Source organism: Scyliorhinus torazame, chromosome 5 (assembly GCF_047496885.1).
Source record: "Scyliorhinus torazame isolate Kashiwa2021f chromosome 5, sScyTor2.1, whole genome shotgun sequence".
In the NCBI taxonomy this organism is placed as follows: domain Eukaryota; kingdom Metazoa; phylum Chordata; class Chondrichthyes; order Carcharhiniformes; family Scyliorhinidae; genus Scyliorhinus; species Scyliorhinus torazame.
Window position 1 is genome coordinate 194780981 of NC_092711.1, and position 27623 is coordinate 194808603.

General features: G+C 48.9%; 1 protein-coding gene across 5 annotated transcripts in view; it reads right to left on the reverse strand.

Annotated features, from left to right (window-relative positions):
• Positions 1-259: 259 nt before the first annotated feature.
• LOC140420858 (probable G-protein coupled receptor 139) overlaps positions 260-27623 on the reverse strand; it is a 45261-nt gene continuing 17897 nt past the window's right edge. For 3 of the 5 annotated variants that reach the window (XR_011946623.1, XR_011946625.1, XR_011946624.1), the window contains 3 exons: positions 23522-27320; positions 21006-21154; positions 260-1190 (listed from right to left, as the gene is read on the reverse strand). Coding sequence is in view for 2 of the 5 variants with exons in the window: in XM_072504948.1 (XP_072361049.1) it covers positions 292-1190; positions 21006-21240 (1134 nt within the window). In the remaining 3 variants the exon portion in view is untranslated. Of the gene's footprint in view, positions 1191-21005; positions 21582-23521; positions 27321-27623 lie in introns of those variants that run through there. The other 2 variants (XM_072504949.1, XM_072504948.1) reach the window with 2 other exon arrangements.

Here is a 27623-nt window from a genome sequence, read left to right on the forward strand (position 1 = left end):
ATTTTTTTCTCTTCCCTGGCTGGCACAAATATTATGGGCTTAATGGCTTCTTTCTGCAATGTAACTCTTCTATAGTTCAATATAGCATTTTGCGTGACTAATAGATGTCTCAAAGTGCTTTACAGGTAATGAAGTATGTTTCAAGTTGTACATTCCTCACTATCCTCGTTTACATTGAAACTTACTTTATCCAGGCACCAGGTCCTTTAGGGAGGTTCTGTAAAGGATCTCACTGGACACAATATTCGACACAGTCAAGTTCTATTCCAGAAAAGTCAGCAGCACCTCCTATTATTTAATGATTTTACAAATTACAGTAAAGGGATATTTCACCACAGACTTGAACTGTTCTCTGAATTTAGTCTGGGTGACGGCGTAAATACAAGTATTTGTGCAGCAACTCAGAAGTTGGAACATATAACCAGTTTCTTGTACAATCCCATTAATAGATCCAACAGTACGAAGAAAATACCACATCCGATTCCATATATAATATACCATAAAATTTGACCATAATAATATGAAATTCCCAGAGATAACAAAAAGTAAAATGATAGATTTCTTTCGACTCTCCAGCTCTGGGTCTCTGGGTTTCTCCCCACTGTTGTGAGCTCGGAGTCTCCTTCGGGCTCTGCTGCTCACTAAAATGTATCTAACAGTTAAAGCATTGAGCAACAGAATCAGAGCAAATGGGATACATGGAGTAAACATGTAATGAAGCAGTTCAAATATTGCCCACAGCAGTGATTCTGTATTTTCAACTGTTACACGGCAAAACCATGGACTATTATCAAGTTCATACTTACTCGTATACATAAAATACCAGAAAATATTCTTTAAGCAGCTGAGGACAGTCACTGTTCCCAGAACCACAGTTGCCATTTTCTCGGTGCAATAGTTAGTTTTCAACTTCTGATAACAAATGGCCACAAATCGATCAAAGGTGAAACTGACAGTGAACCAGACAGAGCAATCGGTGACTGCATAAAGTAGGACAGCATGAATATTACAGACTGGAATATGCAGCACAAAACGAAACTGTTCCCAATAAACAATTGGAATATGTCTCAATATCAAGTCGAGGATAATAACCAGTAAATCCGCCACTGCCATGGCCACCAGGTAGCAGGTAACGCATTTGGAGAGACCACACTTTCTTTGAATTAGGATCATAATTGTCACTATGTTTACTGTGAGGAAGAGAAATGAACAGGTAAGTTAGACATCAAATTGGGAGTAACACTACTGACATTTAAGATAAATCTGCAACTCATCACAGTCATTCAATTATCATAGAATCCCTACAATGTAGAAGGAGGCCATTTGGCCCATCAAGTCTGCACCAATTTTCCGAAAGAGCTCTGAACCTCGGCCCACTCCCCCACCCTATCCCTGTAATCCCACACATTTATCATGGCCAATCCACCTAACCTACACATTTTTGAACTGTGGGACAAAACCGGAGCTGCCTGAAGAAACACAAGAAGAGATGTGGAGAACGTGAAAACTCTACGCAGTAACCCAAGGCCGGATTCGAATTGGTAATAAAATGTGGATTCAACACATGAATGGGAATAAATACAACATGGAAGTGACAGATGTTTGATCCAGGAGTGATTAAATGATTTAAATATCTTTTGATGAGCACATTATAAACCTTACAACACCAGGTTAAAGTCCAACAGGTTTGGTTTGAATCACTAGCTTTCAGAGCGTAGCTCCTTCCTCAGGTGAATGAAGAGGTGGGTTTGAGAAACACATATGTAGACAAAGTCAATTATGCAAGACAATACTTCTTATTCGAGTCTTTGCAGGTAATTAAGTCTTTACTGATCCAGGGATAGAGGTGACCCCAGGTTAAACAGATGTGAATTGTCTCAAGCCAGGACAGTTGATAGGATTTTGCATGCCCAGACCAGATGGTGGGCGATGAATGTGATGCGACATGAATCCAAGGTCCTGGTTGAGGCCGTACTCATGCGTGCGGAACTTGGCTATCGGTTTCTGCTCGGCGATTCTGCGTTGTTGTATGTTCTGAAGGCCGCCTTCGAGAACGCTTACCCGAAGATCAGAGGCTGAATGCCCTTGACTGCTGAAGTGTTCCCCGACCGGAAGGGAACGTTCCTGCCTGGCGATTGTCGCGCGATGTCCGTTTATCCGTTGTCGCAGCGTCTATATGGTCTCGCCAATGTACCACGCCTCGGGACATCTTTTCCTGCAGCATATGAGGTAGACCATGTTGGCCGAGCCTCACGAGTATGTACCACGAATCTGGTGGGTGGTGTTCTCATATGTAATGGTGATACCCATGTCGATGATCTGGCACGTCTTGCAGAGGTTGCCATGGCAGGGTTGTGTGGTGTCGTGGTTGCTGTTCTTCTGAAGGCTGGGTAGTTTGCTGCAAACAATGGTCTGCTTGAGGATGCGCGGTTGTTTGGGCAGCATGGTAGCATAATGGTTAGCACAGCTGCTTCACAGCTCCAGGATCGCAGGTTCGATTCCCGGCTTGTGTCACTGTCTGCGTGGGTTTAACTCCGGGTGCTCCGGTTTCCTCCCACAGTCCAAACATGTGCAGGTTTGGTGGATTGGCCATGCTAAATTGCCGAGTGTCCAGAAAGGTTAGGTGGGGTGTTACTGGGTGATGGGGTAGGTTGGAAGTGTGGGCTTAAATGGGGTGCTCTTTCCAAGGGCCGGGACAGACTCGATGGGCCAAATGGCCTCCTTCTCTACTGTAAATGCTATGATTCTATGAAGTAGTGGGGGCGTGGGGATGGCCTTGGCAAGGTGTTCGTCTTTATAGATGATGCGTTGAAGCTGCAAAGAACATGTCATAGTTTCTCCACTCCAGGGAAGTACTGGACGATGAAGGGTACTCTGTCGGTTGTGTCCCGTGTTTGTCTGTTATGTTCCTGTATATACGGAGCGCTTGTCCACAGGGATGGCTTCTTTAATGTGTTTAGGCTGGAAGCTGGATAAGTGGAGCATCGTGAGGTTCTCCGTGGGCTTGGGGTAAAGCAAAGTGCTGAGGTGACCGTCCTTGATGGAGATGAGTGTGTCCAAGAATGCAACCGATTCTGGACAGTAGTCCATGGTGAGTCTGATGGTGGGGTGGAACTTATTGACGTCATCGTGTAGTCGTTTCAGTGATTCTTCACCGTAGATCCGAAGGAAGAAAATGTCATTGATGTATCTGGTGTATAACGTTGGTTGAAGATCCTGTGCGGTGAGGAGGTCTTGTTCAAACTTCTCCAGCTTCCACCCTAAACACATTAAAGAAGCCATCCCCTAGGGACAAGCTCTCTGTATACACAGGATCTGCTCAGACGAAGAGGAGCATAACAGACATCTACAGATGTTGAAAGATGCCCTCCTAAGAACGGGATATGGCGCTCGACTCATCGATCGACAGTTCCAACGCGCCACAGCAAAAAGCCGCACCGACCTCCTCAGAAGACAAACATGGGACACAACCGACAGAATACCCTTTGTCGTCCAGTACTTCCCCGGAGCGGAGAAACTACGACATCTTCTTTTCAACCTTCAACACATCATCGATGAAGATGAACATCTTGCCAAGCATCCCCACACCCCCACTACTTGCCTTCAAACAACCGCGCAACCTCAAACAAACCATTGTTTGCAACAGACTACCCAGCCTTCAGAACAGTGACCACGACACCACACAACCCTGCCATGGCAATCTCTGCAAGACGTGCCAGATCATCAACATGGACACCACCATTACACATGAGAACACCACCCACCAGGTACGCGGTACATACTCGTGCGACTCGGCCAACGTTGTCCACCTCATACGCTGCAGGAAAGGATGTCCCGAAGCGTGGTACATTGGCGAGACCATGCAGACGCTGCGACAACGAATGAACGGACATTGCACGACAATCACCAGGCAGGAATGTTCCCTTCCAGTCAGGGAACACTTCAGCAGTCAAGGGCATTCAGCCTCTGATCTCTGGGTAAGCGTTGTCCAAGGCGGCCTTCAGGACGCACGACAACGCAGAATCGCCGAGCAGAAACTTATAGCCAAGTTCCGCACACATGAGTGCGGCCTCAACCGGGACCTGGGATTCATGTCACATTACATTCATCCCCCACCATCTGGCCTGCGAAATCCTACCAACTGTCCTGGCTTGACACAATTCACACCTCTTTAACCTGGGGTTACCCCATCTCTGGATCTGTAAAGATTTAATCACCTGCTAATGCTCGTATTCCAAGCATTGTCTGGCATCTTTGAATCTGTCTATATATATGTTTCTGGAACATACTTCTTCATTCACCTGAGGAAGGAGCAGCGCTCCGAAAGATAGTGACATCAAAACAAACCTGTTGGACTTTAACCTGGTGTTGTAAGACTTCTTACTGTGCTCACCCCAGTCCAACGCCAGCATCTCCACATCAGGGTTTTAAGATGCCCTCGTTATAGCCAGAGAGGTTCTCACACAGGGTCCCATTGCCTGATGCGGTAGGGTGGCCTCGTGTGTTGGCCTTGTGTATTTTTGGGAGGCAGTAGAGATCTGCAACATGGGATGAGAGCACGTAGGGTGCTCTGAAGCACTGGTTCCAAGGTTTTGATCAGTCTGTTGAGTTGGCGAGTTGGCGGGTGTGTTCTTTGGTCGGATCTGCGGGTAATGCAAGAAAGCAGACAAGATCCCGAAAGGACTATAGACCACAAACACACTCAAATCGACCAACACCACAGACTGCACTGAGGGACTCTGCCGTCGCACCTCTCTCACACTGCTCAACCACCTCATACACCAGCTCTACAGCAGACGCTGAAACCTGGAAACCAAGATAGAGCAGATATTCTCAACTTTTACTCAGGATGCAGCAGACCAGCTGTGGGACACTGCCAAATAGATGAGACAACGGTATTACACCACCTGTATGCACACCAAAACAGGAAACTTGAGAACCAAGAGAAAATGCTGGAAATTCTCAGCTAGTTTGGCAGCATCTGCAGGGAGAGAAAAGAGCTAACGTTTTGAGTCCAGTTGATCCTTTGTCAAAGCTAAAAGACAGAGACAGTGGGAAATATTTATACTGTGGAGTGAGAGAATGAAAGATGAAACAAAGTCACAGAAACCAAGGGCAAGATTGCTAATTGCAGTCCCCAGAGAGAACAAAGGTGTGAAAGGCCAAACAGCAGAGAAACTAACATCAGAGGATAGATGTGGGGGAGGGGAAGGGGGAAGCAAAGGGGAGAAAAGGTCAGGAAAGGGGGATAAATGAAATGAAATGTGGGGGTAAATATATATAAACAAAGACAAGAAAAAAATAAATGGTAAAAGACAGTTAAAATGAAATGGGATGAAAACAAATGGGTCAAGGTGGGGTAGAACTAATCATCTGAAGTTGTTGAATTCAATGTTGAGACCGGAAGGATGCAGTGTGCCTAACCGGAAGATGAGATGTTGTTCCTCCAGTTTGCATTGAGCTCCACTGGAACATTGCAGTAGGCCAAGGACAGACATGTGCGCATGGGAGCAGGGTCTTGTGTTAAAATGGCAAGCAACGGGAGGGTCAGGGTCCTGAATGTGCACAGACTGAAGGTGCTCAGCACTCAGGACCCTGCGCATTCTGGGCCCTGTTCCAGTACAGCTATAACACTGGCATATACCCGGCAACGTGGACACTTTCCCAGGTGTGTCCTGTACACAAGAAACAGGACAAATCCAACGCAGCCAATTACGTCCTATGAGTCTACTGTCCACCATCAGCAAAGTAATGGAAGGAGTCATCAAAAGTGCTATCAAGCGGACATTACTCAGCAATTACCTGCTCTGGGACGCTCAGTTTGGGTTCTGCCAGGGTCACTCAGCTCCTGACGTCATTACAGCCTTGGTTCAAACATGGACAAAAGAGCTGAATGCCAAAGGTGAGGCGAGAATGAATGCCCTTGACATCAAGGCAGTATTTGACCAAGTATGGCAAGGAGCCCTAGCTAAACTGGAGTCAATGGGAATCAGGGATCAGACTCTCTGCTGGCTGTACCTGGCACAAAGAAAGATGGTTGTCGTGGTTAGAGGTCAATTAACTCAGCTCCAGGACATCACTGCAGGAGTTCCTCAGGGTAGTGACTTAGGCACAACCATCTACTGTGGCTTCACCAATGACCTCCCTTCCACCATAAGGTCTGAAGTAGGGGTGTTTGAAGATGACTGCACAATTTTCAGCATCATTCTCACGTCCTCAGATAATGAAGCAGTCCATGTCCAAATTCAGCAAGACCCGGACAATATCCAGGCTTGGGCTGACAAGTGGCAAGTTACATTCGCGCCACACATGTGCCAGGCAATGACCAACTCCTGGAAGAGAGGATCTAACCATTCCCTTGACATTCAATGGGATTACCATCACTGAAACCTCCAGAATCAACTTCCCAGGGATTTCATTGATCGGAAAAAAGATTAGGAATCCTATGGCGAATAACTCACCTCCTGAACCCCCCCCCCCTCCTCCTCTCTCTCTCACATCTACAAGGCACGAGTCAGGAGTTTAATGGAATACTCTCCACTTGCCTGGTTGAGTGCAATTCCAATAACACTCAAGAACCTCAACATCATCAACAACAAAGCAGCTCACTTGATTGCTCCCCCTTCCAAAAAACGTACAAACCCTCCACCGCCGAAGAACGGTGGCAGCCATGTGTACCACCTACAAGATGTACTGCAGTAACTCACCAAGGTTCCTAAGACAGCAATTTCCAAGCCCACGACCATTACTATCTAGAAAGACAAGAGCAGCAGATTCCTGGGTACCTCACCACCTGGAGATTCCCCTCCAAGCCACTCACCACCCTGACCTTTATGCTTTTGTTTATTAGATGTGGGCGTCGCTGACTAGGCCAATATTTATTGCCCATCCCTGAGAGTATTTAAGAGTAAACCAAATTGCTGAGGGTATGGAGGCGCATGTAGGCCAGACAAGGTAAGGATGACAGATTTTGTTCCTTGAAGGACATTAGTGAACAATATGGCTTTTAACAACAATCGACAATAGTTACCTTTACATCTAATTCCAGATTTTTATTGAATTCAAATATCACCATCTGCCATAGTGGGGTTTCACATCCAGGGGCTTGCCACCCTTTCCCTTCATTGATTTATATGGCTAATCCAGTTCAGTTTCTGGTCAATGGTGACCCCCAGGATGCTGATGATGGGGGATTCAGCAATGGTAAGGCCATTGAATGTGAAGGATGATGGTTAAATTATCTCTTGTTGGAGGTTGCCTGGCACTTATGTGGCATGAATGTTACTTGCACCTTGTCAGCCCAAACCTGAATATTGTCCAGGTCTTGCTGCATTTGGATACAAGTCGATTTTGGCGGGAGAACAGCTGGTGAGTCAGTTTCAGCGGGAGCAGTGAGGAAGTGGTTGCTGGGAGGTAAGTCTGTCCTTTAAAAGCACTTGTCTTTGCAGGGGCAGGCCAGTCGATTTCGGCGGGAGAACAGCTGGTGAGTCAGTTTCAGCGGGAGCAGTGCGGAAGTGGTTGCTGGGAGGTAAGTCTGTCCTTTAAAAGGACTTGTCTTTGCAGGGGCAGGCCAGTCGATTTCGGTGGGAGAACAGCTGGTGAGTCAGTTTCAGCGGGAGCAGTGCGGAAGTGGTTGCTGGGAGGTAAGTCTGTCCTTTAAAAGCACTTGTCTTTGCAGGGTCTGGCCAGTCGATTTCGGCGTGAGAACAGTTGGTGAGTCAGTTTCAGCGGGAGCAGTGCGGAAGTGGTTGCTGGGAGGTAAGTCTGTCCTTTAAAAGCACTTGTCTTTGCAGGGGCAGGCCAGTCGAATTCGGCGGGAGAACAGCTGGTGAGTCAGTTTCAGCGGGAGCAGTGCAGAAGTGGTTGCTGGGAGGTAAGTCTTTCCTTTAAAAGCACTTGTCTTTGCAGGTGCAGGCCAGTCGATTTCGGCGGGAGAACAGCTGGTGAGTCAGTTTCAGCGGGAGCAGTGCGGAAGTGGTTTATGGGAGGTAAGTCTGTCCTTTAAAAGCACTTGTCTTTGCAGGGGCAGGCCAGTTGATTTCAGCGTGAGAACAGCTGGTGAGTCAGTTTCAGCGGGAGCAGTGCGGAAGTGGTTGCTGGGAGGTAAGTCTGTCCTTTAAAAGCACTTGTCTTTGCAGGGGCAGGCCAGTTGATTTCGGCGGGAGAACAGCTGGTGAGTCAGTTTCAGCGGGAGCAGTGCGGAAGTGGTTGCTGGGAGGTAAGTCTGTCCTTTAAAAGCACTTGTCTTTGCAGGGGCAGGCCAGTCGATTTCGGCGGGAGAACAGCTGGTGAGTCAGTTTCAGCGGGAGCAGTGCGGAAGTGGTTGCTGGGAGGTAAGTCTGTCCTTAGAAAGCACTTGTCTTTGCAGGGGCAGGCCAGTTGATTTCGGCGGGAGAACAGCTGGTGAGTCAATTTCAACGGGAGCAGTGCGGAAGTGGTTGCTGGGAGGTAAGTCTGTTCTTTAAAAGCCCTTGTCTTTGCAGGGGCAGGCCAGTCGATTTCGGCGGGAGAACAGCTGCTGTTTCAGTTTCAGCGGGAGCAGTGCTGAAGTGGTTGCTGGGAGGTAAGTCTGTCCTTTAAAAGCACTTGTCTTTGCAGGGGCAGGCCAGTCGATTTCGGCGGGAGAACAGCTGGTGAGTCAGTTTCAGCGGGAGCAGTGCGGAAGTGGTTGCTGGGAGGTAAGTCTGTCCTTTAAAAGCACTTGTCTTTGCAGGGGCAGGCCAGTCGATTTCGGCGGGAGAACAGCTGGTGAGTCAGTTTCAGCGGGAGCAGTGCGGAAGTGGTTGCTGGGAGGTAAGTCTGTCCTTTGAAAGCACATGTCTTTGCAGGGGCAGGCCAGTCGATTTCGGCGGGAGAACAGCTGGTGAGTCAATTTCAACGGGAGCAGTGCGGAAGTGGTTGCTGGAGGTAAGTCTGTTCTTTAAAAGTACTTGTCTTTGCAGAGGCAGGACAGTCGATTTCGGCGGGAGAACAGCTGGTGAGTCAGTTTCAGCGGGAGCAGTGCGGAAGTGGTTGCTGGGAGGTAAGTCAGTCCTTTAAAAGCACTTGTCTTTGCAGGGGCAGGCCAGTCGATTTCGGCGGGAGAACAGCTGGTGAGTCAGTTTCAGCGGGAGCAGTGCAGAAGTGGTTGCTGGGAGGTAAGTCTGTCCTTTAAAAGCACTTGTCTTTGCAGGGGCAGGCCAGTCGATTTCGGCGGGAGAACAGCTGGTGAGTCAGTTTCAGCGGGAGCAGTGCGGAAGTGGTTGCTGGGAGGTAAGTCTGTCCTTTAAAAGCACTTGTCTTTGCAGGGGCAGGCCAGTCGATTTCGGCGGGAGAACAGCTGGTGAGTCAGTTTCAGCGGGAGCAGTGCGGAAGTGGTTGCTGGGAGGTAAGTCTGTCCTTTAAAAGCACTTGTCTTTGCAGGTGCAGGCCAGTCGATTTCGGCGGGAGAACAGCTGGTGAGTCAGTTTCAGCGGGAGCAGTGCGGAAGTGGTTGCTGGGAGGTAAGTCTGTCCTTTGAAAGCACTTGTCTTTGCAGGTGCAGGCCAGTCGATTTCGGCGGGAGAACAGCTGGTGAGTCAGTTTCTGCGGGAGCAGTGCAGAAGTGGTTTATGGGAGGTAAGTCTGTCCTTTAAAAGCACTTGTCTTTGCAGGGGCAGGCCAGTCGATTTCGGCGGCAGAACAGCTGGTGAGTCAGTTTCAGCGGGAGCAGTGCGGAAGTGGTTGCTGGGAGGTAAGTCTGTCCTTTGAAAGCACTTGTCTTTGCAGGGGCAGGCCAGTCGATTTTGGCGGGAGAACAGCTGGTGAGTCAGTTTCAGCGGGAGCAGTGCGGAAGTGGTTGCTGGGAGGTAAGTCTGTCCTTTAAAAGCACTTGTCTTTGCAGGGGCAGGCCAGTCGATTTCGGCGGGAGAACAGCTGGTGAGTCAGTTTCAGCGGGAGCAGTGTGGAAGTGGTTGCTGGGAGGTAAGTCTGTCCTTTAAAAGCACTTGTCTTTGCAGGGGCAGGCCAGTCGATTTCGGCGGGAGAACAGCTGGTGAGTCAGTTTCAGCGGGAGCACTGCGGATGTGGTTGCGGGGAGGTAAGTCTGTCCTTTAAAAGCACTTGTCTTTGGAGGGGCAGGCCATTCGATTTCGGCGTGAGAACAGCTGGTGAGTCAGTTTCAGCGGGAGCAGGGCGGAAGTGGTTGCTGGGAGGTAAGTCTGTCCTTTAAAAGCACTTGTCTTTGCAGGGGCAAGCCAGTCGATTTCGGCGGGAGAACAGCTGGTGAGTCAGTTTCAGCGGGAGCAGTGCGGAAGTGGTTGCTGGGAGGTAAGTCTGTCCTTTAAAAGCACTTGTCTTTGCAGGGGCAGGCCAGTCGATTTCGGCGGGAGAACAGCTGGTGAGTCAGTTTCAGCGGGAGCACTGCGGATGTGGTTGCTGGGAGGTAAGTCTGTCCTTTAAAAGCACTTGTCTTTGGAGGGGCAGGCCATTCGATTTCAGCGTGAGAACAGCTGGTGAGTCAGTTTCAGCGGGAGCAGGGCGGAACTGGTTGCTGGGAGGTACGTCTGTCCTTTAAAAGCACTTGTCTTTGCAGGGGCAAGCCAGTCGATTTCGGCGGGAGAACAGCTGGTGAGTCAGTTTCAGCGGGAGCAGTGCGGAAGTGGTTGCTGGGAGGTAAGTCTGTCCTTTAAAAGCACTTGTCTTTGCAGGGGCAGGCCAGTCGATTTCGGCGGGAGAACAGCTGGTGAGTCAGTTTCAGCGGGAGCAGTGCGGAAGTGGTTGCTGGGAGGTAAGTCTGTCCTTAGAAAGCACTTGTCTTTGCAGGGGCAGGCCAGTCGATTTCGGCGGGAGAACAGCTGGTGAGTCAATTTCAACGGGAGCAGTGCGGAAGTGGTTGCTGGGAGGTAAGTCTGTTCTTTAAAAGCCCTTGTCTTTGCAGGGGCAGGCCAGTCGATTTCGGCGGGAGAACAGCTGCTGTTTCAGTTTCAGCGGGAGCAGTGCTGAAGTGGTTGCTGGGAGGTAAGTCTGTCCATTAAAAGCACTTGTCTTTGCAGGGGCAGGCCAGTCGATTTCGGCGGGAGAACAGCTGGTGAGTCAGTTTCAGCGGGAGCAGTGCGGAAGTGGTTGCTGGGAGGTAAGTCTGTCCTTTAAAAGCACTTGTCTTTGCAGGGGCAGGCCAGTCGATTTCGGCGGGAGAACAGCTGGTGAGTCAGTTTCAGCGGGAGCAGTGCGGAAGTGGTTGCTGGGAGGTAAGTCTGTCCTTTGAAAGCACATGTCTTTGCAGGGGCAGGCCAGTTGATTTCGTCGGGAGAACAGCTGGTGAGTCAATTTCAACGGGAGCAGTGCGGAAGTGGTTGCTGGGAGGTAAGTCTGTTCTTTAAAAGCACTTGTCTTTGCAGAGGCAGGACAGTCGATTTCGGCGGGAGAACAGCTGGTGAGTCAGTTTCAGCGGGAGCAGTGCGGAAGTGGTTGCTGGGAGGTAAGTCACTCCTTTAAAAGCACTTGTCTTTGCAGGGGCAGGCCAGTCGATTTCGGCGGGAGAACAGCTGGTGAGTCAGTTTCAGCGGGAGCAGTGCAGAAGTGGTTGCTGGGAGGTAAGTCTGTCCTTTAAAAGCACTTGTCTTTGCAGGGGCAGGCCAGTCGATTTCGGCGGGAGAACAGCTGGTGAGTCAGTTTCAGCGGGAGCAGTGCGGAAGTGGTTGCTGGGAGGTAAGTCTGTCCTTTAAAAGCACTTGTCTTTGCAGGGGCAGGCCAGTCGATTTCGGCGGGAGAACAGCTGGTGAGTCAGTTTCAGCGGGAGCAGTGCGGAAGTGGTTGCTGGGAGGTAAGTCTGTCCTTTAAAAGCACTTGTCTTTGCAGGTGCAGGCCAGTCGATTTCGGCGGGAGAACAGCTGGTGAGTCAGTTTCAGCGGGAGCAGTGCGGAAGTGGTTGCTGGGAGGTAAGTCTGTCCTTTGAAAGCACTTGTCTTTGCAGGTGCAGGCCAGTCGATTTCGGCGGGAGAACAGCTGGTGAGTCAGTTTCTGCGGGAGCAGTGCAGAAGTGGTTTATGGGAGGTAAGTCTGTCCTTTAAAAGCACTTGTCTTTGCAGGGGCAGGCCAGTCGATTTCGGCGGCAGAACAGCTGGTGAGTCAGTTTCAGCGGGAGCAGTGCGGAAGTGGTTGCTGGGAGGTAAGTCTGTCCTTTAAAAGCACTTGTCTTTGCAGGGGCAGGCCAGTCGATTTTGGCGGGAGAACAGCTGGTGAGTCAGTTTCAGCGGGAGCAGTGCGGAAGTGGTTGCTGGGAGGTAAGTCTGTCCTTTAAAAGCACTTGTCTTTGCAGGGGCAGGCCAGTCGATTTCGGCGGGAGAACAGCTGGTGAGTCAGTTTCAGCGGGAGCAGTGCGGAAGTGGTTGCTGGGAGGTAAGTCTGTCCTTTAAAAGCACTTGTCTTTGCAGGGGCAGGCCAGTCGATTTCGGCGGGAGAACAGCTGGTGAGTCAGTTTCAGCGGGAGCACTGCGGATGTGGTTGCTGGGAGGTAAGTCTGTCCTTTAAAAGCACTTGTCTTTGGAGGGGCAGGCCATTCGATTTCGGCGTGAGAACAGCTGGTGAGTCAGTTTCAGCGGGAGCAGGGCGGAAGTGGTTGCTGGGAGGTAAGTCTGTCCTTTAAAAGCACTTGTCTATGCAGGGGCAAGCCAGTCGATTTTGGCGGGAGAACAGCTGGTGAGTCAGTTTCAGCGGGAGCAGTGCGGAAGTGGTTGCTGGGAGGTAAGTCTGTCCTTTAAAAGCACTTGTCTTTGCAGGGGCAGGCCAGTCGATTTCGGCGGGAGAACAGCTGGTGAGTCAGTTTCAGCGGGAGCACTGCGGATGTGGTTGCTGGGAGGTAAGTCTGTCCTTTAAAAGCACTTGTCTTTGGAGGGGCAGGCCATTCGATTTCGGCGTGAGAACAGCTGGTGAGTCAGTTTCAGCGGGAGCAGGGCGGAAGTGGTTGCTGGGAGGTAAGTCTGTCCTTTAAAAGCACTTGTCTTTGCAGGGGCAAGCCAGTCGATTTCGGCGGGAGAACAGCTGGTGAGTCAGTTTCAGCGGGAGCAGTGCGGAAGTGGTTGCTGGGAGGTAAGTCTGTCCTTTAAAAGCACTTGTCTTTGCAGGGGCAGGCCAGTCGATTTCGGCGGGAGAACAGCTGGTGAGTCAGTTTCAGCGGGAGCACTGCGGATGTGGTTGCTGGGAGGTAAGTCTGTCCTTTAAAAGCACTTGTCTTTGGAGGGGCAGGCCATTCGATTTCGGCGTGAGAACAGCTGGTGAGTCAGTTTCAGCGGGAGCAGGGCGGAAGTGGTTGCTGGGAGGTAAGTCTGTCCTTTAAAAGCACTTGTCTTTGCAGGGGCAAGCCAGTCGATTTCGGCGGGAGAACAGCTGGTGAGTCAGTTTCAGCGGGAGCAGTGCGGAAGTGGTTGCTGGGAGGTAAGTCTGTCCTTTAAAAGCACTTGTCTTTGCAGGGGCAGGCCAGTCGATTTCGGCGGGAGAACAGCTGGTGAGTCAGTTTCAGCGGGAGCAGTGAGGAAGTGGTTGCTGGGAGGTAAGTCTGTCCTTTAAAAGCACTTGTCTTTGCAGGGGCAGGCCAGTCGATTTCGGCGGGAGAACAGCTGGTGAGTCAGTTTCAGCGGGAGCAGTGCGGAAGTGGTTGCTGGGAGGTAAGTCTGTCCTTTAAAAGCACTTGTCTTTGCAGGGGCAGGCCAGTCGATTTCGGCGTGAGAACAGCTGGTGAGTCAGCTTCAGCGGGAGCAGTGCGGAAGTGGTTGCTGGGAGGTAAGTCTGTCCTTTAAAAGCACTTGTCTTTGCAGGGGCAGGCCAGTCGATTTCGGCGTGAGAACAGCTGGTGAGTCAGCTTCAGCGGGAGCAGTGCGGAAGTGGTTTCTGGGAGGTAAGTCTGTCCTTTAAAAGCACTTGTCTATGCAGGGGCAGGCCAGTCGATTTTGGCGGGAGAACAGCTGGTGAGTCAGTTTCAGCGGGAGCAGTGCGGAAATGGTTGCTGGGAGGTAAGTCTGTCCTTTAAAAGCACTTGTCTTTGCAGGGGCAGGCCAGTCGATTTCGGCGTGAGAACAGCTGGTGAGTCAGTTTCAGCGGGAGCAGTGCGGAAGTGGTTGCTGGGAGGTAAGTCTGTCCTTTAAAAGCACTTGTCTTTGCAGGGGCAGGCCAGTCGATTTCGGCGGGAGAACAGCTGGTGAGTCAGTTTCAGCGGGAGCAGTGCGGAAGTGGTTGCTGGGAGGTAAGACTGTCCTTTAAAAGCACTTGTCTTTGCAGGGGCAGGCCAGTCGATTTTGGTGTGAGAACAGCTGGTGAGTCAGTTTCAGCGGGAGCAGTGCGGAAGTGTTTGCTGGGAGGTAAGTCTGTCCTTTAAAAGCACTTGTCTTTGCAGGGGCAGGCCAGTCGATTTCGGCGGAAGAACAGCTGGTGAGTCAGTTTCAGCGGGAGCAGTGCGGAAGTGGTTGCTGGGAGGTAAGTCTGTCCTTTAAAAGCACTTGTCTTTGCAGGGGCACGCCAGTCGATTTCGGCGGGAGAACAGCTGGTGAGTCAGTTTCAGCGGGAGCAGTGTGGAGGTGGTTGGTGGGAGGTCAGTCTGTCCTTTAAATGCACTTGTCTTTGCAGGGGCAGGCCAGTCGATTTCGGCGGGAGAACAGCTGGTGAGTCAGTTTCAGCGGGAGCAGTGTGGAAGTGGTTGCTGGGAGGTAAGTCTGTCCTTTAAAAGCACTTGTCTTTGCAGGGGCAGGCCAGTCAATTTCGGCGGTAGAACAGCTGGTGTGTCAGTTTCAGCGGGAGCAGTGCGGAAGTGGTTGCTGGGAGGTAAGTCTGAACTTTAAAAGCACTTGTCTTTGCAGGGGCAGGCCAGTCGATTTCGGCGGGAGAACAGCTGGTGAGTCAGTTTCAGCGGGAGCAGTGCGGAAGTGGTTGCTGGGAGGTACGTCTGTCCTTTAAAAGCACTTGTCTTTGCAGGGGCAGGCCAGTCGATTTCGGCGGGAGAACAGCTGGTGAGTCAGTTTCAGCGGGAGCAGTGCGGAAGTGGTTGCTGGGAGGTAAGTCTGTCCTTTAAAAGCACTTGTCTTTGCAGGGGCAGGCCAGTCGATTTCGGCAGGAGAACAGCTGGTGAGTCCGTTTCAGCGGGAGCAGTGCGGAAGTGGTTGCTGGGAGGTAAGTCTGTCCTTGTCTTTGCAGGGGCAGGCCAGTCGATTTTGGCGGGAGTGGAGCTGGCTGGTTTGTCAATTTCAGCAGGAGCTGAGAATTTTTTTTTTTTAATTAGTGTTTTAGGCGGGAGCAGGATGTCGACCCGCGGATGTCTGGGAAGACCCTCACCAATAAATTCTGGTGGCGAGGATACCCGAGACACTACACGTGTAGTGTCTCCCACCCGCCCTCCTCCTCTAACCTAATAATAAAACCCATTGGTCTGAGGTAAGTACCATATTTTATTATATTATTATTATTTTTTATAAAAAATTTAATTTAGTTGTTAGCCAGATCTTGGTAGAAAGTTAGAGGAATGGCAGGGAAGAGAGTGCAATGTTCCTCCTGCAGGATGTTTGAGGTGAGGGATGCCGTTAGTGTCCCTGCTGATTTTACCTGCAGGAAGTGCTGCCATCTCCAGCTCCTCCAAGACCGAGTTAGGGAACTGGAGCTGGAGTTGGAAGAACTTCGGATCATTCGGGAGGCAGAAGGGGTCATAGATAGCAGCTTCAGGGAATTAGTTACACCAAAGATTGGAGATAGGTGGGTAACTGTAAGAGGGACTGGGAAAAAGCAGTCAGTGCAGGGATCCCCTGCGGTCGTTCCCCTGAGAAACAAGTATACCGCTTTGGATACTTGTGGGGGGGGGGACTTACCAGGGGTAAGCCATGGGGTACGGGCCTCTGGCACGGAGTCTGTCCCTGTTGCTCAGAAGGGAAGGGGGGAGAGGAGCAGAGCATTAGTAATTGGGGACTCTATAGTCAGGGGCACAGATAGGAGATTTTGTGGGAGCGTGAGAGACTCACGTTTGGTATGTTGCCTCCCAGGTGCAAGGGTACGTGATGTCTCGGATCGTGTTTTCCGGGTCCTTAGGGGGAGGGGGAGCAGCCCCAAGTCGTAGTCCACATTGGCACTAACGACATAGGTAGGAAAGGGGACAAGGATGTCAGGCAGGCTTTCAGGGAGCTAGGATGGAAGCTCAGAACTAGAACAAACAGAGTTGTTATCTCTGGGTTGTTGCCCGTGCCACGTGATAGTGAGATGAGGAATAGGGAGAGAGAGCATTTAAACACGTGGCTACAGGGATGGTGCAGGCGGGAGGGATTCAGATTTCTGGATAACTGGGGCTCTTTCTCGGGAAGGTGGGACCTCTACAGACAGGATGGTCTACATCTGAACCTGAGGGGCACAAATATCCTGGGGGTGAGATTTGTTCGTGCTCTTTGGGGGGGTTTAAATTAATGCAGCAGGGGCATGGGAACCTGGATTGTAGTTTTAGGGTAAGGGAGAATGAGAGTATAGAGGTCAGGAGCACAGATTTGACGTCGCAGGAGGGGGCCAGTGTTCAGGTAGGTGGTTTGAAGTGTGTCTACTTCAATGCCAGGAGTATACGAAACAAGGTAGGGGAACTGGCAGCATGGGTTGGTACCTGGGACTTCGATGTTGTGGCCATTTCGGAGACATGGATAGAGCAGGGACAGGAATGGATGTTGCAGGTTCCGGGGTTTAGGTGTTTTAGTAAGCTCAGAGAAGGAGGCAAAAGAGGGGGAGGTGTGGCGCTGCTAGTCAAGAGCAGTATTACGGTGGCGGAGAGGATGCTAGATGGGGACTCTTCTTCCGAGGTAGTATGGGCTGAAGTTAGAAACAGGAAAGGAGAGGTCACCCTGTTGGGAGTTTTTTATAGGCCTCCAAATATTTCTAGGGATGTAGAGGAAAGGATGGCGAAGATGATTCTGGATAAGAGCGAAAGTAACAGGGTAGTTATTGTGGGAGACTTTAACTTTCCAAATATTGACTGGAAAAGATATAGTTCGAGTAAAATAGATGGGTCGTTTTTTGTACAGTGTGTGCAGGAGGGTTTCCTGACACAATATGTTGACAGGCCAACAAGAGGCGAGGCCACGTTGGATTTGGTTTTGCGTAATGAACCAGGCCAGGTGTTGGATTTGGAGGTAGGAGAGCACTTTGGGGACAGTGACCACAATTCGGTGACGTTTACGTTAATGATGGAAAGGGATAAGTATACACCGCAGGGCAAGAGTTATAGCTGGGGGAAGGGCAATTATGATGCCATTAGACGTGACTTGGGGGGATAAGGTGGAGAAGTAGGCTGCAAGTGTTGGGCCCACTGGATAAGTGGGGCTTGTTCAAGGATCAGCTACTGCGTGTTCTTGATAAGTATGTACCGGTCAGACAGGGAGGAAGGCGTCGAGCGAGGGAACCGTGGTTTACCAAGGAAGTGGAATCTCTTGTTAAGAGGAAGAAGGAGACCTATGTGAAGATGAGGTGTGAAGTTTCGGTTGGGGCGATGGATAGTTACAAGGTAGCGAGGAAGGATCTAAAGAGAGAGCTAAGACGAGCAAGGAGGGGACATGAGAAGTATTTGGCAGGAAGGATCAAGGAAAACCCAAAAGCTTTCTATAGGTATGTCAGGAATAAACGAATGACTAGGGAAAGAGTAGGACCAGTCAAGGACAGGGATGGGAAATTGTGTGTGGAGTCTGAAGAGATAGGCGAGATACTAAATGAATATTTTTCGTCAGTATTCACTCAGGAAAAAGATAATGTTGTGGAGGAGAATGTTGAGCCCCAGGCTAATAGAATAGATGGCATTGAGGTACGTAGGGAAGAGGTGTTGGCAATTCTGGACAGGCTGAAAATAGATAAGTCCCCGGGACCTGATGGGATTTATCCTAGGATTCTCTGGGAGGCCAGGGAAGAGATTGCTGGACCTTTGGCTTTGATTTTTATGTCATCATTGGCTACAGGAATAGTGCCAGAGGACTGGAGGACAGCAAATGTGGTCCCTTTGTTCAAAAAGGGGAGCAGAGACAACCCCGGCAACTATAGACCGGTGAGCCTCACGTCTGTAGTGGGTAAAGTCTTGGAGGGGATTATAAGAGACAAGATTTATAATCATCTAGATAGGAATAATATGATCAGGGATAGTCAGCATGGCTTTGTGAAGGGTAGGTCATGCCTCACAAACCTTAGTGAGTTCTTTGAGAAGGTGACTGAACAGGTAGACGATGGTTAGCAGTTGATGTGGTGTATATGGATTTCAGCAAAGCATTTGATAAGGTTCCCCACGGTAGGCTATTGCAAAAAATACGGAGGCTGGGGATTGAGGATGATTTAGAGATGTGGATCAGAAATTGGCTCGCTGAAAGAAGACAGAGGGTGGTGGTTGATGGGAAATGTTCAGAATGGAGTACAGTCACAAGTGGAGTACCACAAGGATCTGTTCTGGGGCCGTTGCTGTTTGTCATTTTTATCAATGACCTAGAGGAAGGCGCAGAAGGGTGGGTGAGTAAATTTGCAGACGATACTAAAGTCGGTGGTGTTGTCGATAGTGTGGAAGGATGTAGCAGGTTACAGAGGGATATAGATAAGCTGCAGAGCTGGGCTGAGAGGTGGCAAATGGAGTTTAATGTAGAGAAGTGTGAGGTGATTCACTTTGGAAGGAATAACAGGAATGCAGAATATTTGGCTAATGGTAAAGTTCTTGGAAGTGTGGATGAGCAGAGGGATCTAGGTGTCCATGTACATCGATCCCTGAAAGTTGCCACCCAGGTTGATAGGGTTGTGAAGAAGGCCTATGGAGTGTTGGCCTTTATTGGTAGAGGGATTGAGTTCCGGAGTCGGGAGGTCATGTTGCAGCTGTACAGAACTCTGGTACGGCCGCATTTGGAGTATTGCGTACAGTTCTGGTCACCGCATTATAGGAAGGACGTGGAGGCTTTGGAGCGGGTGCAGAGGAGATTTACCAGGATGTTGCCTGGTATGGAGGGAAAATCTTATGAGGAAAGGCTGATGGACTTGAGGTTGTTTTCGTTGGAGAGAAGAAGGTTAAGAGGAGACTTAATAGAGGCATACAAAATGATCAGGGGGTTGGATAGGGTGGACAGTGAGAGCCTTCTCCCGCGGATGGATATGGCTGGCACGAGGGGACATAACTTTAAACTGAGGGGTAATAGATATAGGACCGAGGTCAGAGGTAGGTTCTTTACGCAAAGAGTAGTGAGGCCGTGGAATGCCCTACCTGCTACAGTAGTGAACTCGCCAACATTGAGGGCATTTAAAAGTTTATTGGATAAACATATGGATGATAATGGCATAGTGTAGGTTAGATGGCTTTTGTTTCGGTGCAACATTGTGGGCCGAAGGACCTGTACTGCGCTGTACTGTTCTATGTTCTATGTTCTAAGTGGGGTGGAGATAGTAAAGAGCTTGCTGTATCTTCCAAACTTCCCAAAATACAGGAGATACTAAAGGATTGCAGAGTGGGAATGTGACACCCCTATTCAAGAAAGAGTGCAAGGACAATCCAGATAAACTTACCTCTCTGTAGTTAACTTCAATGATGGGTAAGATTTTAAAACACTAATCAGGGACACATTCATCAGCACTTTGAGTGAATTAAGGAGAGCCAGCATGGTTTGTAAAAGGCAGATTGTGTTTGATGAATTTCTCGATGAAGTAACAGTGAAGGCTGAAGAAGGGAACATGTTTTGAAGAAAGGGTTTGACAAAGTACTGCATCAAAGGTTGGTCAACACATCTCTGGCTCCTGGAATAGGAGGATTAATGTTCCAATGAATTAAAATACATTGAGGACAGAATTTCACAATCAAGGTCAATGGTACTTTGTCAGATGGGAAAATTGTATACATTTGTTTACCCAACAGCCAGTGCTGGCACCACAGATGTTGCAGAAAATAATTTGGGAATAATAGTAAACTTGGAGGAGTATTTCACAGTGAGAATGATGAAAAGATAGCAGAATGGGCAGCCAAGAGGCAGATATAAATTAAATTTAATACAGATAGTGTGAGGTGCTGCATTTGGTCGAAGGGCTATGGCGATGCAATATAGATTGAATGGTACAGTTCTAAAGAATGTGCAGGGATGGAAAGATACACATTGAGCTTTGAAGATGGCGACATATATTGAGGTGGTGGTTAGCGAAATGATCTTGAGCATTATAAATAGAGTACAAAGTCTTACAACACCAGGTTAAAGTCCAACAGGTTTGTTTCGATGTCACTAGCTTTCGGAGCGCTGCTCCTTCCTCAGGAAGGAACACCTGAGGAAGGAGCAGCGCTCCGAAAGCTAGTGACATCAAAACAAACCTGTTGGACTTTAACCTGGTGTTGTAAGACTTCGTACTGTGCTCACCTCAGTCCAACGCCGGCATCTCCACATCATGGCTATCATAAATAGAGGCACTGAGTACTGTTGTGGGGAAGTTATGCTGAACCTTTATAAAACTATGGTTAGGCCCCACTACAGGATTGAATCCAATTCCGGTCACCACACTACGGGAAGGATCTGAGGGTCCTTGAGAGGGCATGGAAGAGATTTACCAGGATGTGTCCAGGAATAAGGGGGGTTGTTCTCCTTGGAGTGAAGGAGATTGATGGCAGATGTGATCGAGGTGTACAAGCTTTAGAGAAGATAAACAGGGATAAACTGATCCATTTGAATTATGGCACAAGGACTGGAGGGCACAAATTTAAGGTCTTGGGCAAGTGATGCAGAAGGATCTGGGAATAATTTTACACAATGAATGGTCATGACCTGGAACTGACTGCCTGTGAGGGTGGTGGAAACAGACATTCGACGATTTCAAAAGACAAACATGCGGGGTTACATGGATGGAGCAGTGAGATGGGACTGACTTTGATTGCTTCATGGTGAGCTGGCGTGGGCTTGATTGTTCTTGTTGGCATTACTCAATGGCCCCACAGCTCTACAGAGAAACTTATCAGTGACGCTGAGCGTACAGAGGTAAATTATACGAATATTACAGTGAAACATGTTTTCTCGAATTAATAACAAAACATAAGTACTTACCAGGGACACTAACTGCCGCTAGGATGGGATAAAAAATCTGTTGTAGATCCTTAAATAGTTTTCTTATCTGAAGCTTTTGAAGGAATGTTTGAAGACCAATACTTGAAACCATGATTTCAGTTCTTTGATAATCGCCGATGGCATTTGTACTTGAGGCAACAAACACAGATAATATAAGGTAACGCAGTGAAGGGAACTCGTCATATAGAGCTGAGAAATCCCCAAGTGCTGTCATTAGGCATTGATGTGAGTGGCATTAATTCCAGTCAATGAACAAACAAACTTACTGAGCCACTGTTGTTACACTTGGTTAATACAGAATCTAGTTCATTGTTCAGTTTGAAACTGAAATTGAGCAATTGCAAAATACTTCAGCTGTGCAGAAAAGGTCAAAGATAGAACGGAGAGATTGGAGTTTCTCATCCTGCATTGGTCTAAAACAGGGCACACAAGAGTAGAAAGTAACTGGAAAATGAAGGAATTACTGAACAAGAAACTGCTCCTTACAAGAACAGAATCTACAAATTGCTGATTTCACTAATAGAATGAGTGAAGTGGCCTGTGCTTCCATCCAGGAATATCATTCCCTATTCCACCTAAACCTATCTCAGTTCAGAGCGCGGAGAGAGAGAGGGCAAGACTTCAGTAAAGAGCGCGGAGAGATAGAGGGCGAGACTTCAGTAAAGAGCGCAAAGAGAGAGAGGGCGAAACTTCAGTAAAGAGCGCAGAGAGAGAGAGGGCGAGACTTCAGTAAAGAGCGCAGAGAGATAGAGGGCGAGACTTCAGTAAAGAGCGCAAAGAGAGAGAGGGCGAAACTTCAGTAAAGAGCGCAGAGAGAGAGAGGACGAGACTTCAGTAAAGAGCACAGAGAGAGAGAGGGCGAAACTTCAGTAAAGAGAAGAGAGAGAGAGGGCGAGATTTCAATAAAGAGTGCGGAGAGAGAGGGCGAGATATCAGTAAAGAGCGTGGAGAGAGAGGGCGACACTTCAATAAAGAGCGCGGAGAGGGCGAGACTTCAGTAAAGAGCACGGAGAGAGAGAGGGCGAGACTTCAGTAAAGAACGCACAGAGAGAGAGGGTGAGACTTCAGTAAAGAGCGCAAAGAGAGAGAGGGCGAGACTTCAGTAAAGAGTGCGGAGAGAGAGGGGGCGAGACTTCAGTAAAGAGCGCGGTGAGAGAGGGGGCGAGACTTCAGTAAAGAGCGTGGAGCGAGAGGGGGCGAGACTTCAGTAAAGAGCGCAGAGTGAGAAGGGTGAGACTTCAGTAAAGAACGCAAAGAGAGAGAGGGCGAGACTTCAGTAAAGAGTGCGGAGAGAGGGGGGGCGTGACTTCAGTAAAAAGCGCGGAGAGAGAGAGGGCGAGACTTCAGTAAAGAGCGCAGAGAGAGAGGGGGCGAGACTTCAGTAAAGAGTGCGGAGAGAGAGGGGGCGAGACTTCAGTAAAGAGCGCGGTGAGAGAGGGGGCGAGACTTCAGTAAAGAGCGTGGAGAGAGAGGGGGCGAGACTTCAGTAAAGAGCGTGGAGGGGGTGCGAGACTTCAGTAAAGAGCGTGGAGGGGGGGCGAGACTTCAGTAAAGAGCGTGGAGGGGGGGCGAGACTTCAGTAAAGAGCGTGGAGGGGGGGCGAGACTTCAGTAAAGAGCGTGGAGAGGGGGTGCGAGACTTCAGTAAAGAGCGCGGTGAGAGAGGGGGCGAGACTTCAGTAAAGAGCGTGGAGAGAGAGGGGGCGGGACTTCAGTAAAGAGCGTGGAGGGGGGGCGAGACTTCAGTAAAGAGCGTGGAGAGGGGGTGCGAGACTTCAGTAAAGAGCGTGGAGAGGGGGTGTGAGACTTCAGTAAAGAGCGTTCTTGGGTCAGACAGCTGTTTGTTTGTTTCAAAATTGAAAAGAAAACGGTAATGTGACGTCACAGGAGAATGTAACCTGATTGGCTGAAAGTCAGACTGGGCTAAATTTAAATATCTGGAGTTACTGATTTAAATACCAGTTTTGATTTGAGTAAAAATTACCATTTTTAAGTTGATTTGAATTACTATTTTAAAATTTTTAAATTTGACTTAAATAACTATTCTGGGGTGATTTAAATTAATATTTTTAATTTGATTTAAATAACTTTTTAAATTTCAATTAAATAACTGTTTTTAATTTGTTGTCAGATCAAAATGGATAAATACTCAATTTAAAAAAAAAAATCTAATTCAATAGTACTCTGGGATTGGATTTAATCTGACCCAAAAACATCTTTCTAAAGTTTAATTTCAAAGGTTTAATTTAAAGGAATTGGCATGGCAGGACAGCTCCAAGGCATAGTCTGCTCCTCTTGCTCCATGTGGCAGGCTGGGGACAGTTCCAGTCCCCAGGGTCACCATGTGTGCAGGAAGTGTCTCCAGTTGCAGCTCCTGGAAGCTCGAGTTTCAGAGCTGGAGCGGCGGCTGGAGACAATGTGGAGCGTCCACGAGTCGGAGAGTATCGTGGATAGCACGTATAGAGAAGTGGTCATGACAAAACAAAATTTCTTTACCCGTCAGTCTGGCCTCAATAAAAGTCGAGATGGATTTGCAGGTACAGCATTAGTTATTTTATTTGACTTGCAAGCCTGATTCATTTCACAGAGGCACAGGACACATCTAGTCTCCTACACCCCGGAAAAGCGAATGAACAAGGAGACAAAGGGATTTCTGCAAATACATTCAAATGGTATCAGGTTTCACATACACGATTCCCATAGGTCATCCTATACCCCTCCTGACCTGGTCATACATTCTGATTGGCTCACTTCTCATCCCTTCCTCTGGCCCCCTTATTACCCAGCATCCTTTTCTCCTCCTTTGGTGGACACACCTCCTCCTTGCTTTGCCATGCGGTCTGAAATCCTTTGTCTGTGAACTCACCAGAATGAGACTGGCCTATCTCTACATTACAGTAACTAATATCTCTAAAGTAACTATTTTATATCACATTCGTCATTCCCTCCTTTTATTATTCCATGATAACCGAACTATCCAATCCATAGCTACGGTCCCTCATCTAAAAAGATCCGTCGCTGCATTTCCAATTCCTGTAGTAGCCCCCCCTTCATCCGCTGCACCCTCATGGATTTTGACAGCCAAGATTTTAGGGGCGTTGACCTGTTCCAGTGCACCCCGCATTCTACCCATCACACATTTAAGGATGGCTGGGCCCACAAAGATGCAGCCAATAGCAACTGCTAAATACATGGCTATATTTATCAACCAGACCTTCCAACATCCAAATCCCCCGTTACCCCAAGAGCCAAGATCCTGCATTCCGTCCAGGTGATCCCGTATGCGATCCATAAATTTAGTGATGTTAGCGGTTAAGTCTTGAACTCCCATGTTACACTTGCCCTGTACTATGGCACATACCCCACCCTCACGGGCCAGAAGATAGTTACGAGCATACCGGTTCTGCATTGCAAACAACCGCAGCTGAGACAATTCCTTGGTTAATGCCCCGAGGGCTCCCAAGGTTTCATTTCCCAAGGTGGCAAGGCCACAAATAAAATAATTCCTATCGCTGACAGCCAAGGAACCCCCCACACTTCCCAGTGTCAAGACGCTCCGAATTCCCCACCGGGCTGAGGGGCCCTGGTTGGGTGCGAGAACCTGAGGTTTTTTCCAGTTCTCGCAGAATTCAGCTGAGACTGCCCGGCGTGCTAAGTGATTATGCAGCATCCACGCCGAGGGTCAGGGGACTGTGGTAGGGACTAGAGTCCCAATAGCAATTTGGCGGGGAAATGGGGGTGACAAAACATTAGTTGCTGTACTTTTTTAAAAAAAAGTAGTATCCTTGTTCCGTGTACAGGTGAGCATCACAATCAGTATATCGGTTGCGTAGGGATCCCCCAGTAGCCCAGTTCATCCAGCTTTGGAACACCCATTCGGGCCGCCTAGCAATGTGGAAAGGCCTAGTCCCAACAGTGATATGAGAGACATTCGCCCAGCCACAAAGGAGCGCAAGTGGTGTTGTAACAAACGCATTGGCCAGACGCCTGGGTGATATGACACCTCCTGTCCGTACAGGTGGGGAACAGACATGTTATATTCGTTTCCACCTCTACCAGCAAACAGCCGTATCCTTCACTGCTGAAACAATTCTCGTACGACCGGGAATCCCTATTGGGAGTGAAGTGGCTAGGTATATACGCCCTCCACCTTTGCAGCCTACCATACTGTGAGTGGGAATTATCCCGAGGAAGGGGAAGGCAAATAGCCGGTGGTGCTGAACCCGGATCGTAAGGAAGAGTGACTTGCTCGGGCGGTGGCTCGGAATGCTGACAATGAACCACCCTTTGGGGAGTGCCCCAAAGCGGTGAAACAGAAAATAACCTAGACACCGCTGCGGGGTTCGGGTAGCAGACAACCCGTCCCTGGCCATACAAGCGGTGGTAAATCTGGTAGAAGAGATTCATACTACCCGGGTTTTCCTCAGTGTGGCCTTTAACTAAATTAAGTGTATCTCCTGATACCTACGTTCTAGCTGTATTCCCCTTCTCACACGCTCCGTCCTCTCTCTAGTCCCCCTCTCTCTCTCACAACCTCTTCCTACCTTCAGCTGACGGTCTGATGTTACCTTTATCGCACCAATCTTAACACATCCAAAATCAAATTTACATGTACTCCAAAAACAAGGCAATGTCCATATAATGTTTCCTTCCCATCGCCGGGACCGGTGCAATTGCTTCATGATCCTGCATTTTCCTTGAATTTAGTGACCTTCCATGAGTCGATGCTATGTCCTCGTATATGGGGGCAGCGAAGAACATCACCTTTGCATAAATGAAATATCCTTGTAGTTTGGTTGGGGTTACAAATATAGATAATCTTTCCCTTTTCCATGTCCGTCGCCAATAACACTCCAAGCGAGGTGAGGCCGTAGATCACACAGACGGTGCGTAGCCACCCCATCATGCTCCACACCTGTAAAATAGCACTGGGAAAGGGAGGCAGGTTAATCTGTCCAAGAAAATGAGGCCCATTATCAGAACTCAACTGAGCTGGTATACTGTACCGGGGAATGATTTCCCGCATCAGAACTTTAACCACAGTAGCAGCTTTATTATCGGTAGTTGGATACGCCTCAACCCATCTGCTGAACACATCCACAATGACCAAAACATATTTATAACATTGACACCTTTCCAACTCAATGGAATCCATTTGTAGCATCTCAAAGGGACCACTGGGCAACGGGGTTTGCCCCATCCCACAAGGGATAGCTTTGCCGGTGTTATATTGCTGACAAATCAAACACCGATTACTGATACTCTGGGCCAACCCCTGCCACCAAGTGTCCAGCAACAAATCACTAGTCCCCCGAGCCCCACAATGTGTTGCAAAGTGTACACATTCAATGATCCATAAAGCCAGTACATCAGACATACAAGTTTGATGTGCTGGCGTGGTCCATAAAGAGGAAACAGAATCATATGTACAACCTAACCGTTTCCACATTTGTTTATCATTCTCAGGAGCGTCCTCCTGTAACCTTATGACGTCTTGGATGGTTGGCATTGACGTGTCAGAAGCAGACATATTTATAGTAGATCGTTTAGTCTGACTTAACATTATAGGCACCATCACTTGCTGAATTTGCGCGGCTGTCCGCGCTGCACAATCTGCTTGTTCATTACCAACGTCAACTGGGGTCTTACCATTTGTGCGGGCAGCACATTTAATGACGGAAATCTGCGCGGGCATAAGGAGTGCCTGCAGTAGGTCATTAACTAAACCCCGGTGGGATATTTCCGTGCCTGCCGAGGTAAGGAATCCCCTATTCTTCCAGAGTTGTCCGAAGTCATGAACTACCCCGAAAGCGTATCGGGAGTCAGTGTAAATATTTACCCGACGATCTACCCCAAGTATACATGCTCGGGTGAGGGCAAAAAGTTCGGCTTGTTGGGCTGAATAAGGGGTCTGGAAAGCAGCCGCTTCTAGAATCAGACCATCCTGTTCTACGATTGCATAACCGGACAATTTCCGGCCAGTGGGGCTTACTAATGCACTGCCATCAACATACATTATCATGTCAGGTTGTTCTAACGGAATATCACTCAGATCGTCCTTTATTGTGGTAGTTTCCTGAATCAAGGCTAAACAGTCGTGACCAGGTGCGTCCTCATGGACAGGGGGACCGCTAAGAAAACAGGCTGTATTGATAGTGGTACAGTATTTAAATGTCAGACGTGGATTGTTCAAAAGGTATATCTCATACCTATTCTGACGAGCTGCGGTAAGATGCTGAGTCTGCAGTTGCCTCAATAGTGCGATGACCGAGTCGGAGCTATACACCGTAATATCCTGTTGGAGAGTGAGAGCATGTAACGGCTGTGCGATGGCATTGATTGAACGTGAATCCTGTACTAATCAGTACTGGTCTGGCTTGGCTGGTTTAGGCACAGCAAGTATGGGGGTATTACATTCTGATTTGCAAGGGACCAAAATACCCTGTTGCAACAGCTCTCGGATTAATTTGTCTATAGACAGGGCTGCAGTCGAGTGTTAATCGTTTCAGGGACCTCAAAATATTTTATGGCAGTGCCGTCTGGTGTGACTTGAAGTGCGTACTCTGTTGGATCTGAATGATGCACTGCCCTCCTTACC